A 12,988-nucleotide genomic window follows, 5' to 3' on the forward strand; every position below is an offset into this window, starting at 1 on the left:
ATCTTTCAAATGAGAGAGGAAGGAATTTAATATATCGATAGATCAGTAACCGACATCCAGGGAAAGATGGTCGCTCAGAGCGTCAACCATGTACAGCCACTCAAAGTACTCTGACCTCCAGAAAGCTCTACACCCATCGAAACCTAAATGTTTACCAGCGGCGCCTTTTCTTCGATGGCCTCCTTTGAGCTGCAACCTTCTCGCCCCTCCCACTCACCTCCCCACATCACAACGCCACGCCCATCATGCAGATTCGAATATATATAGAGAGGTTTCTGTTTCCATGACCAAAGACAATAACCGCTGTGTTCGAACACCACCATCTCGAGCAGACCTGCCGAAGCGACATGTTTGTCAAGGTAGGTAATGCTCTTTAACCAAACTCATCAGTATTATTCCATTTATTTATTTATTTATATTTATTTATTTTTATTTATTTATTTATCAAAATAATGTGCTTTTGTAATTTTTCAATAGTAATTCACTAACACTAATTACTGATCTAAATGACACGAAACAGTTTCTCCTGAAGTATTCACTAGAAATGGCACAAATCTTCGATTTCATCGTTTATCATACACAAACACACACACACACATACACACACACACACACACACACACACACACACACACAAACACACACACACACACAAACACACACACACACACACACACACAACTACACACATACATACACAAACGCAAACATAAACACACACACATATATATATAGGCATACACAAACATAAACACACACACACATATATATATAGGCATACGCACATACGCACGAGCGAGCAAACACAAACATAAACCTGCAATCCCACCTTTATACATCAGTTTGCATTTTTTTCTTATAGAATTTAGGTTTTTATTAATATAGTACCTCTACTTTAGATCACCTTCACCCTCGCCCTCGTGGGCGCTGTCCTGGCGGCTCCTTCTGTTCCCCAGTACGGTTACACTCCTCCACCCACCTATCAGGTAGGTATCATCTCTTTATGGAAACCATGAATGTCTTAGGACAGTCTTTGTCAAACTTTGTCGTTTCCTTCCCCCCACTTTAAGTGTTCGTAATAACACTACTACTTATCTTTTAGTTCACTCTTTAGCCACTTGCATTGTTTACAGCCAGCAATTGGAATACACTTTTGCTATATGTCACTGGGATAGATAATACTTTCTTTCAATTACTGACTGATTCGAGGCTAAGTCATTGGTAACACTACCCATGGTCCCCGTATAAGAATCATTTTCCACTATATGAAGAAATTCACATGACAGGTTAAATGTTAAGCATATAATCATATCATTTACTTGACCACCAGGATTCTCCCAAGTACGACTTCAACTACGCTGTCAAACACGACTATTCTGGCAACGACTTCGGTCACCAGGAAACCCGTGATGGCTACAACACACAGGGCTCCTACTCCGTCCTCCTCCCCGACGGTCGTCTCCAGACGGTCACCTACACCGTCAATGGAGACTCTGGTTATGTAGCTCAAGTCACCTACGAAGGGGAGGCCAAGTACCCTCACTATGAGCCAGCCCCCTACCACCCGACGCCTGCTCCCTACCGCCCTACACCTGCTCCCTACCACCCAACTCCCGCTCCTTACCACCCTACACCTGCTACTTATCATCCAACTCCCGCTCCCTATCACCCTACCCCTTCCCGATACCATTAACGACAAATATGTCCACTATGCGTGTTAGACATAAACGATTTATTTTTGTATGAACACGAATAAAAGCATTGCGACCTTCCTTCCTGTATATTTAATTCCTATGTCCAATATAGCAAAACATCAATGAAGGATTCATTATGTGGTAAAAAAAAAATGGGAAGGAAATCAGAGAACATGAGCACACTAATTAGGCCTGACCATTCCAATTCATTCAATATCCTCGTCACGTGGCCCAAAATGTACTCTAGTTGGACCCGAGTAGATGTGTGTAACAGCCATAGCTTCATCATGTAACTCCAAGTGTCAGGTTCTCACTTAGTTCCCTGCTCTCTGAAGACATCCGCTTTCCACCATAACATGATACATTCTCTCTGAAGACATCCCCGATTCGCAGAATATAACATGTCTCCATCTATCACAACATGATACATACTCCATATCTTAAATGTCATGGCTAAGTGGAAAAAAATAGAGACCAAAGCTAGCTGATCTCTTCATGGTTAGCTTTTCTTTCTATTGTAATTCATGGAGTACAGTCTCTACGTAACCCTTTCATAGTTTACATATTTGTATTCTATATATCAGTCAATTCATCCGTTCCATTTCTTCTCTCTTCTATGAGACTCGCATCCACCTAGAACCGGCCATCAACACCGATTCAATACAAAAGTCTCTCAATGAAATGATTTTGTGCTGCAGTCTGGAAATTGTGAACGTAGAACTATATAGTATAAGGTGTTCTGCCTCTTCTGTTTAGTGGTTGCATCTGTGGCAATTATGTCTGTTACCAAGACTATTCAATTTTGATGCTGTTTAACTGCGGAGTGGTGACCTGTGCGCAGGTGTGTCAATTCAGTTTCTGTTTGCCTTGGGAGTAATTTTTTTTTTTTTTTATGTTTGGAAATCCCTAGTGAAATATAGAACTTTCCAGTCTGTTTTGGAATGCTTGTTATATTATCTGATTCATTATACACTTATGTATGTACATATTGTTTGGTTACTGGGAACAGATTGCTGTAGATGTTTGAGTTCACTACTACTGGGATTATTATCATGTGTTTGGTGGACTATGTGTGATGTAACGTAAAGGGTGGGTGAGGTCAAAGACTTTTGAGTGCCTATCATTCTCCAGTGCTGTTCTACAGACATGGTTTCTGAGTACATTCAGTTATTATTTCCATTGTTTTTATTGTGTTCACTGTTTTCGTAATTTTTGGGAATCATGTTGCGAATATATAGTTAAGTGTATTTCTCATGAATTGTTTATATAGAGTGATAACTGTTTTGTTTTTCAAAATCCTGTGCCTGCAACACTTCTAAGTATGTTCTGTTTCTTATTTGTCTACACTGTATTGGGTGAAGTTCATTTGTATATCACATGTAGGGTCGAATCTTTAAGGTTTTTGGCCAGTGAGAGACGTTTTTGAAAGGTGAGGTTTGTAAACAGCGTGTGGTGGACGGCCATTCTTTGATTTAATGTTGATTCAGTAAGGTAGGTATATGTGTTAAGATCTTTTCTAGGCCAAATCTTTCCACCACCTTAGTTATGGTAGAGATAAGAGATCGGTCTGCAGGATGTTAAGTTCTTACCAGTAAACTAATAGAGATCATGAAGAGATCTATCTGACTTAATATCCTGTGGTACTGTAACATGTCCAGTAACTCCTCTCATGATATCTGACTTATCACAAGTACCTGGGAAATTCTTTAACGATTTCTTCTGACTTATCGCTTGTGTTTAGTAAAACCTCCAAATATGTTTTTCTGACTTCTCACTCTTGACCGGCAAATCCTCCTGTGATCTCCTCATACTTGCTTAAGAAAGGATCTACTGGACACGACAGTAAGTCAGAAGAGATTATGGAAAGATTTGCCAAACTCAAACGATAAATCATAAGAGTTACCGGACAAAAATGATAAGGGATGTTCTATTTTATAATGTATCGAAATTTCACCAGAAACTATTATACATACAATATATTACAAAAACAATAATAATCAAGAAATCCTAATGAAAAAAATCTGCATACGCATTCAGAATACCCAACCTAGAAACTAATTAATATCTTGAAACAATCCATTATCGAAAATGTTTAGTAGTTTCAATTAACTTAAAAACGTTTATGATAATGTCTCACCTTGTATAGACACGGTAAAGGAAACATGGACTAGGGGTAAGGTTTTATTCCTGACGTTTCGTCTATCGACTTTCTCAAAGGAATGAGCATACTAGATACATACAGAGTTTATATACACGCCTTACGGCTCAAGGGGGTATGCGAGCGTATAACGCTGTGTTCTGTGTTCACATGGATTTTCAAATGTCTCACCTCCATCTCTCAGCAACCCGATCCTGACGCTGCAGATACAAGCTGCCTTTAAACCTTTCAATTCACAGCCTCTATATCCTTACTGTTAAAAGACGAGATTTCATCTATTGGTAGATCAGTATCCGACATCTGGGGAAAATTGGTCGCTCAGAGAGTCAGCCATGTACAGCCACTCAAAGTACTCTGCCCTCCAGAAAGTTCTACATCCATCCATGTGTGACGGTAGATGCTCATCAACTGTTTGAACAGTCCTAATCTTGTTCACAAAATTGAAGCGAAGTTTCTACAGGGCTCGGTAAGTAGGGCAAATGTCATACGAATTTAGATTACCCGAAAATTCCGATTTCACAGACAGACTTTATTTCTAGCCTAAGATATCTTTCGTGTGACACTCTACATACACTTCTTTTTTTTGTTGAATTACTAAATACGAGAATCTCTGATATTTGAGAAGAAAAGTTTCGAAATGCAGACAACCACGTATACCAGAAGCATCATGTTTCATTCCACTCTACATACGAAAATATATTTCGTTACGATTACTGGGGACCTTCGGATCATAGAGATTGTCAATAAAGAGAACTGATAATAAATATGCAACATCGAACGCTTTAACATCTGGCTACTAAGAATCAAAAGTGCCGGAGGCGCCCATCTAAATATGGACAACCAGCGCCTTTTCTTCGATGGCCTCCTTCACGCTGTAACCTTCTCGCCCCACCCACTCACCTCCCCACATCACAACGCCACGCCCATCCTCCGGGAGGTATATATATAGAGAGGTTTCTTTTTTCATTACCAAAGAACAATAACCGCTGTGTTCGAACACCACCATCTCGAGCAGACCTGCCGAAGCGACATGTTTGTCAAGGTAGGTAGTGCTCTAACGAAACTCATCAGTATTATTCTATTTGTTTATATATTTATTTATCTATCAAAGTAACATATTTTTGAAATTCTTCAATAGTAATTGATTTATGTTAATTCTTGATCTGAATGACACGAAACATCTTCTGAAGTATTCAGTAGAAATGGCACAAAACCTCGAAATCATCGTTTATCACATATGCACACACACATACATACATACGCACGCATAAACACACACACACACACACATACACACAGGCATACGCACATACGAACGAGCGAGCAAACACAAACATAAACATATAATCCTACCTTTATATATCAGTTTGGATTGCTTTTTCCATAGATTTTGGGTTTTTATTAATATAATACTTCTACTTCAGATCACCTTTACCCTCGCCCTCGTGGGCGCTGTCCTGGCGGCTCCTTCTGTTCCCCAATACGGATACACTCCTCCACCCACCTATCAGGTAGGTATTATCACTTTATGGAAACAATGAATGTCTTAGAACAGTGTCTGTCAAACTTTGTCATTTCCTTCCATCAACTGAAGTGTTCTTAACAACCCCTTGACTTCTCTTTTAGTTTCCTCTTTAGCCACTTACAATGTTTACAGTCAGCAATTGGAATCCACTTTTGTTACATCTCATTGGGACTGATAATGCTTGCTTTCAATTACTGACTGATTCTCGGTGAAGTCACTGGTAACACTACCCATGGTCCCAGTATAAGAATCATTTTCCAAGATATCAACAAATTAAAAAGACAGGTTAAAGGTTAAACATATAATCATATGATTTACTTGACCACCAGGATTCTCCCAAGTACGACTTCAACTACGCTGTCAAACACGACTACTCCGGTAACGACTTCGGTCACCAGGAAACCCGTGATGGCTACAACACACAGGGCTCCTACTCCGTCCTCCTCCCCGACGGTCGTCTCCAGACGGTCACCTACACCGTCAATGGAGACTCTGGTTATGTAGCTCAAGTCACCTACGAAGGGGAGGCCCAGTACCCTCACTATGAGCCAGCCTCCTACCACCCGACACCAGCCCCTTACCGCCCTACACCTACTCCCTACCACCCATCTCCCGCTCCTTACCACCCTAAACCTGCTCCTTACCACCCAACTCCCGCTCCCTATCACCCTACCCCTTCCCGATACCATTAATGACAAACATGTCCGCTATGCGTGTTAAACATAAACGATTTATTTTTGTATGAACACGAATAAAAGCATTGCGACCTTCCTTCCTGTCTGTTTAATTCCTATGGCCACTATAGCAAAACATCAATGAAGGATTAAATATAAAATAAAATAAAAAATGGGGAGGGACTCACAGAATGTGGGCACATTGATCAGGGATTACCATCGCAATCCTAATAAATGTCCTTCTTACATGGTCCAACATGTACTTTCGTTGGATCCAAGTACATGCGGGTAGCAAGCATAGCTTCATCATGTAACTCCAGGTGCCAGCTTCTCACTTCGTGTCTTGACCTCTGAAGACATCCCTGAATCACCAGCATATAGCATGTACTTCATCTCCTATCGCTTCCCACTATAACATGATACATGTTTTCTGAAGACATCCCCGATTCACCAGCACATAACATGTACTCCATCTAATATCGCTTTTCATCACAACATGATACATACTCCGTACCTGAAATGTCTTTACTAAGTGGGAACCGAGCCCAAAGCTAGCTGATCGGTTCTTGGTTAGCTTTCCTTTGTATTGTAATTCATGGGATACAGTAATTACATAACCATTTCATAGTTTACATATTTGTTTTTTATTTATCAGCCAATCCATCTGCCCCCTCTCTCCTCTTTTCTAGGAGACTCGCGTCTCTCTAGCGCCCATCACCACCGATTGCCTTGGGAGGGATTTTTTAGTTGAATTTGATGTTCGGAGATCCCTGGTGAAATATAGAATTTTGCAGTCTATTTTGGAATGCTTCTTTTTATTTATTATCTGATTGAGTACACACTTATGTATGTACATATTGTTTGGTTACTGGGAATAGATAGTTGTAGATGTCTGAGTAGACTATTACTGGGATTATTTTTATGTTGTGTTTGGTGGACTATGTGTGATGTGAAGTAAAGAGTGGGTGAGGTCAGGGACTTTTGAGTGCCTATCATTCTCTTGTACTATTCTATAGTTATTTTCTGAGTGCATCCAGCTATTGTTTCTATTTTTATATAATTTGCTTTCGTAGTTTTTGGAATCATGGTGCGAATGTATAGTTAAGTGTTGTTCTTATGAATTGTTTATATAAATTGATAACTGGTTCTCTCTACTTTCAAAATCCTATCCATACAACTGTTCTAAGTATGTTCTGTATCTTATTGTCTTCACTGTATTAGATAAAGGTCATTTGCGTATCACATGTAAAGCCAAATCTTTAAGTTTTTTCACAAGCGAGGTTTGTGAACAGTGTGTGATGGAGTGCCTTTGATTCAACGCTGATTCAGTAAGGGAGTTATATCATTTCTAGGACAAATCTTTCTACCAGCTTGGGTATGGTAGAGAAAAGATCGGCCTACAGGGCATTAGGATCTTACTAGTAAACTAAGAAGAGATCATGGAGAAGATTTACCTGACTTAATCCCCTGTGATACTGCGACATATCCAATAAATCTTCTCATAATACCTGACTTGTCACACATGCCCGGGAAATTCTTTAACGATTATTTCTGACTTACCGCTTATGTTCAGATGTTCTTCTGATTTATCGTTCTTGACCGGCAAATCCTCCTGTGATCTTCTCATGCTTGCTTAAGGAGGGATCTACCGAACACGACAGTAAGTCAGAGGAGATAATGGGAAGATTTGCCGGACTCAAACGATAAGTCATAAGAATTACCGGACAAGAATGATAAGGAATGTTCTATTTCATTATGTATCGACTTTTCTTCAGAAATCTTTATGCATTTGATCTAATTCTCATACAATGATAATCAATCAAATCTGTTGAAAAAAATAATCTGCATATGCATTCAGAATACCCAAAAATCCATTATCAAAAATTATTAGTTGTTTCAATTAATTCAAAAACGTTTATGATAATGCCTCACATCCATCTTTCAGCAACTCAAACCTGATGCAAACTAGACGCAAGCTGCCTTCACACCATTCAACTGAGAGAGGAGGGAATTTGATGTATCGATAGATCAGTAACAAGACATCCAGGGAAAGCTGGTCGCTCAGAGCGTCAACCATGTACAGCCACTTAAAGTACTCTGACCTCCAGAAGCTCTACACCTATCGAAACCTAAATGTTTACCAGCGGCGCCTTTTCTTCGATGGCCTCCTTTGAGCTGCAACCTTCTCGCCCCTCCCACTCACCTCCCCACATCACAACGCCACGCCCATCATGCAGATTCGAATATATATAGAGAGGTTTCTGTTTCCATGACCAAAGACAATAACCGCTGTGTTCGAACACCACCATCTCGAGCAGACCTGCCGAAGCGACATGTTTGTCAAGGTAGGTAATGCTCTTTAACCAAACTCATCAGTATTATTCCATTTATTTATTTATTTATTTATTTATTTATTTATTTATTTATTTATTTATTTATCAAAATAATGTGCTTCTGTATTTTTTTCAATAGTAATTCACTAACACTAATTACTGATCTAAATGACACGAAACAGTTTCTCCTGAAGTATTCACTAGAAATGGCACAAATCTTCGATTTCATCGTTTATCATACACAAACACACACACACACACACACACACACACACACACACACACACACACACACACACACATACACACACACACACACATACACACACACACATACACACACACAACTACACGCATACATACACAAACGCAAACATAAACACACACACACACACACACACACACACACAACTACACACATACATACACAAACGCAAACATAAACACACACACACATATATATAGGTATACGCACATACGCATGAGCGAGCAAACACAAACATAAACCTGCAATCCCACCTTAATATATCAGTTTGCATTTTTTTCTTATACAATTTGGGTTTTTATTAATATAGTACCTCTACTCAGATCACCTTCACCCTCGCCCTCGTGGGCGCTGTACTGGCGGCTCCTTCTGTTCCCCAGTACGGTTACACTCCTCCACCCACCTATCAGGTAGGTATTATCTCTTGATGGAAACCATGAATGTCTTAGGACAGTCTTTGTCAAACTTTGTCGTTTCTTTCCCCCCACTTTAAGTGTTCGTAATAACCCTACTACTTATCTTTTAGTTCACTCTTTAGCCACTTGCATTGTTTACAGCCAGCAATTGGAATACATTTTTGCTATATGTCACTGGGATAGATAATACTTTCTTTCAATTACTGACTGATTCGAGGCTAAGTTATCGATAACACTACCCATGGTCCCCGTATAAGAATCATTTTCCACTATATGAAGAAATTCACATGACAGTTTAAATGTTAAGCATATAATCATATGATTTACTTGACCACCAGGATTCTCCCAAGTACGACTTCAACTACGCTGTCAAACACGACTACTCCGGTAACGACTTCGGTCACCAGGAAACCCGTGATGGCTACAACACACAGGGCTCCTACTCCGTCCTCCTCCCCGACGGTCGTCTCCAGACGGTCACCTACACCGTCAATGGAGACTCTGGTTATGTAGCTCAAGTCACCTACGAAGGGGAGGCCCAGTACCCTCACTATGAGCCAGCCCCCTACCACCCGACGCCTGCTCCCTACCGCCCTACACCTGCTCCCTACCACCCAACTCCCGCTCCTTACCACCCTACACCTGCTCCTTACCACCCGACTCCCGCTCCCTATCACCCTACCCCTTCCCGATACCATTAATGACAACGATGTCCACTATGCGTGTTAGACATAAACGAATTATTTTTGTATGAACACGAATAAAGGCATTGCGACCTTCCTTCCTGTCTGTTTAATCCCCATGACCACTGTAGCAAAACATCAATGAAGGGTTAAATACGTGATAAAAAAAAATGGGGACGGAATCAGAGAATGTGAGCACACTAATCACAGCTGACCATCTCAGCCCTACTCAATGTCCTCGTTACGTGGTCCTACATGTACTTTGGTTGGACCCGAGTATATGAGGTTACCAACCATATTTTCATCATTGAAACTCCAAGTGTCAGCTTCTCACTTGACGCCCTGCTCTCTGAAGACATCCCTGATTCACCAGCGTATAAAATGTACTCCATCTCTTACGGAGCTGCCTAGTGTAGGCCTCATGGTCTCTTGCAGTCTCCTTTATTCTTATTATGTTCTTATGTTATGTATGTTATGTTTTTATAACATGATACATGCTCTTTGAAGACATCCCGATTCACCAGCACATAACATGTACTCCATCTTCTATCAGAATATGTTACATGTTCCATATCTGAAATTTCGTGGGTAAGTGAAAACAGAGCCCAAAGCTAGCAGGTCGCTTCTTGGTTAGCTTTTCTTTCTATCGTAATTCATGGAGTACAGTCTCTACGTAACCCTTTCATAACTTATAAATGTATATTTTATTTATCAGTCAATCCATCCGTTCCCTTATTATCTCTTCTACGAGACTCGCGTCCCCCTAGAACCGGTCATCACCACCGATTAAATTCAACAGTCTGTCAATGACATGATTTTGTGTTGCAGCCTGAAACTAGTGAACGTAGAACTGTATAGTAAGAGGTGTTTTGCGTCTTCTGCTTAGTGGTTGCATCTGTGGAAATTATGTCTGTTATCAAGACTATTCAACGTTGATGCTGTTTAACTCAGGAGCGGTGACCTGTCCACAGGAGTGCCAGTTCAGTTATTTCTATCCTTAGGAGTGATTTTTTAGTTGGGTTTGATGTTTGGAGATCCCTGGTAAAATATAAAATTGTGCAATCTATCTTGGAATGCTTCTTTTATCATCTGATTGAGTAAACACTTACAAGGTATGTATGTATATATTGTTTGATTATTAGGAATAGATTGTTATAGATGTGTGAGTAGACTACTAATGGAATTATTTTCATGTGTTTGGTGGACTATGTGTGATGTAAAGTAAAGGGTGGGTGAGGACAAGGACTTTTGAGTGCCTATCATTCTCTCGAGCTGTTCTATAGAGATGGTTTCTGAATGCATCCAGTTATTATTTCCAGTACTTTTATTGTGTTCTTTGCTTTCGTAATTTTTGGAAACCATGGTTCGAATGTATAGTTAAGTGTTGTTCTTATAAACTGTTTATATAAAGTGATACGTTTCTTTTTACTTTCAAAATCCTGTGCCTGCAACTCTTCTAGGTATGGTCTGTTTCTTATTTGTGTTCACTGTATTGGGTTGGTCATGTGTGTATCACATGTAGGGTCGAATCTTTAAGGTTTTTGGCCAGCGGGAGAGGTTCCTGTTTTCGTAATTTTTGGGAATCATGTTGCGAATATATAGCTAAGTGCATTTCTTATGAATTGTTTATATAGATAACTGTGTTTTTTTTTAAATCCTGTGCCTGCAACTCCTCTAAGTATGTTCTTTTTCTTATTTGTTCATTTGTATATTACATGTAGGGTGGAATCTTTAAGGTTTTTGGCCAGTGAGAGACGTTTTTGAAATGCGAGGTTTATGAACAGTGCCGTGTTGGTAGAGAGCCTATCTTTGATTCAACATTGAATCATTATGGTAGGTATATGTGCTATGATCCTTTCTAGAACAAATCTTTCCACCAACTTATGTATGGTAGAGAGGAGAGATCAGTCTGCTGGATATTAGGCTCTTACCAGTAAACTAAGAAGAGACCATGGGAAGATTTATCTGATTTAAGCAAGTATGAGGAGATCAATGGAGATTTTGCCGGTCAAGAGCCATAAGTCAGAAGAACGTCTTTGGAGACTTTGCTGAACACAAGCGATAAGTCAGAAGAAATCGTTGAATAGTTTCCCGGGCACGAGTGACAAGTCAGATATCATTAGGGGACTTACTGGACATGTCACAGTATTATAGTAGATCAAGGAGTGATCTACCGGAAATGACGTTAAATCAGAAGAGGTAATGGGAAGATTTGCCGGACTCAGAGTTAAGTCATAGGAGCTACCGGGCAAGAATGATAAGGAATGTTTTATTTTATTATGTATCGACTTTTCACCAGAAACTTTTGTGATTTAATATATTTCTTATACAATGATAATGAACCAAACCTAATGAAAATAACGAATTTGAATACGCATTCAGAATACCCAACCTAGAAAGTAATCAAAATCTTGAAACAATTCATTATCGAAAATGTTTTATAGTATTAATCAATTCAAAAACGTTTATGATAATGTCGACCAACACAACTAACCAAATAGGTTTCCAGAAGCGTGATGTCATTCAAGTGATCATGTCTATTCAATTTACAAAGTGGTTGGCTATCATTGATGAATATGAAACTAAAAGCAAAATTCATAAGAATATAATTATTTGAACTCGTAAGGAAAGAGAAGACAATTCACAGATATTCAGTGTACACCGTATGCATGATCTCAGAAATATGTAAATTCTTGAAATATCATTAGGAGAAAACAAAAGGGATATTGCTTCGTAGTACATTTATTCGCTTTCGTATAAAAAAATATATCATCCGTGTCTACCTTACACATGAAACATCAATGTTCTTTTATGAATAAAGAGGCTGGTAGGGTGCTGGGGATGGATGGTAAGGGGCGCGGGTAGGGTGGTAAGGAGCAGGTGTAGGGTAGTAAGGAGCAGGTGTAGGGCGGTAAGGAGCAGGTGTAGGGTGGTAAGGAGCAGGTGTAGGGCGGTAAGGAGCAGGTGTAGGGTGGTAAGGAGCAGGTGTAGGGTGGTAGGGAGCAGGTGTAGGGCGGTAAGGAGCAGGTGTAGGGTGGTAGGGTGCAGGCTGGTGCTCTGGGTATTTGGCCTCTCCCTCATAGGTGACTTCGGCCACGAAGCCAGAGTCTCCATCGACGTGATAGTTGACCCTCTGGAGGCGCCCGTCGGGAAGCAGGACGTAATAGGACCCCGAGGTGATGTAGCCATCACGTGACTCCTGATGACCGAAGTCGTTGCCAGAGTAGTCATCCTTCACGG

The 12,988-nt window shown here is 40.1% G+C and overlaps 3 protein-coding genes across 4 annotated transcripts in view; 2 read left to right on the forward strand and 1 right to left on the reverse strand.

Annotated features, from left to right (window-relative positions):
• Positions 1 to 347: 347 nt before the first annotated feature.
• Positions 348 to 6,069, forward strand: LOC143036248 (uncharacterized). Its single transcript, XM_076203495.1, has 5 exons — positions 348 to 359; positions 900 to 986; positions 1,535 to 1,680; positions 5,339 to 5,363; positions 5,707 to 6,069. The coding sequence occupies exons 1-5, from the start codon at positions 348 to 350 to the stop codon at positions 6,067 to 6,069; spliced, it is 633 nt and encodes a 210-aa protein (XP_076059610.1).
• A 2,315-nt stretch (positions 6,070 to 8,384) lies between these two features.
• LOC143036249 (cuticle protein 7-like) lies at positions 8,385 to 9,766 on the forward strand. Its single transcript, XM_076203497.1, has 3 exons — positions 8,385 to 8,396; positions 8,973 to 9,059; positions 9,404 to 9,766. Exons 1-3 carry the CDS (start codon positions 8,385 to 8,387, stop codon positions 9,764 to 9,766), a joined length of 462 nt encoding a protein of 153 aa, XP_076059612.1.
• A 2,725-nt stretch (positions 9,767 to 12,491) lies between these two features.
• Positions 12,492 to 12,988, reverse strand: part of LOC143036461 (uncharacterized) — a 40,991-nt gene continuing 40,494 nt past the window's right edge. For both annotated transcript variants that reach the window (XM_076203846.1, XM_076203847.1), the window contains exon 3: positions 12,492 to 12,988. This exon is cut by the window's right edge and continues 28 nt beyond it. In XM_076203846.1, coding sequence (XP_076059961.1) covers positions 12,558 to 12,988 — 431 coding nt within the window. In that variant the 3' untranslated portion in view covers positions 12,492 to 12,557.

This window comes from Oratosquilla oratoria, chromosome 20 (genome assembly GCF_046742065.1).
Source record: "Oratosquilla oratoria isolate Oo_2021 chromosome 20, ASM4674206v1, whole genome shotgun sequence".
NCBI lineage: Eukaryota > Metazoa > Arthropoda > Malacostraca > Stomatopoda > Squillidae > Oratosquilla > Oratosquilla oratoria.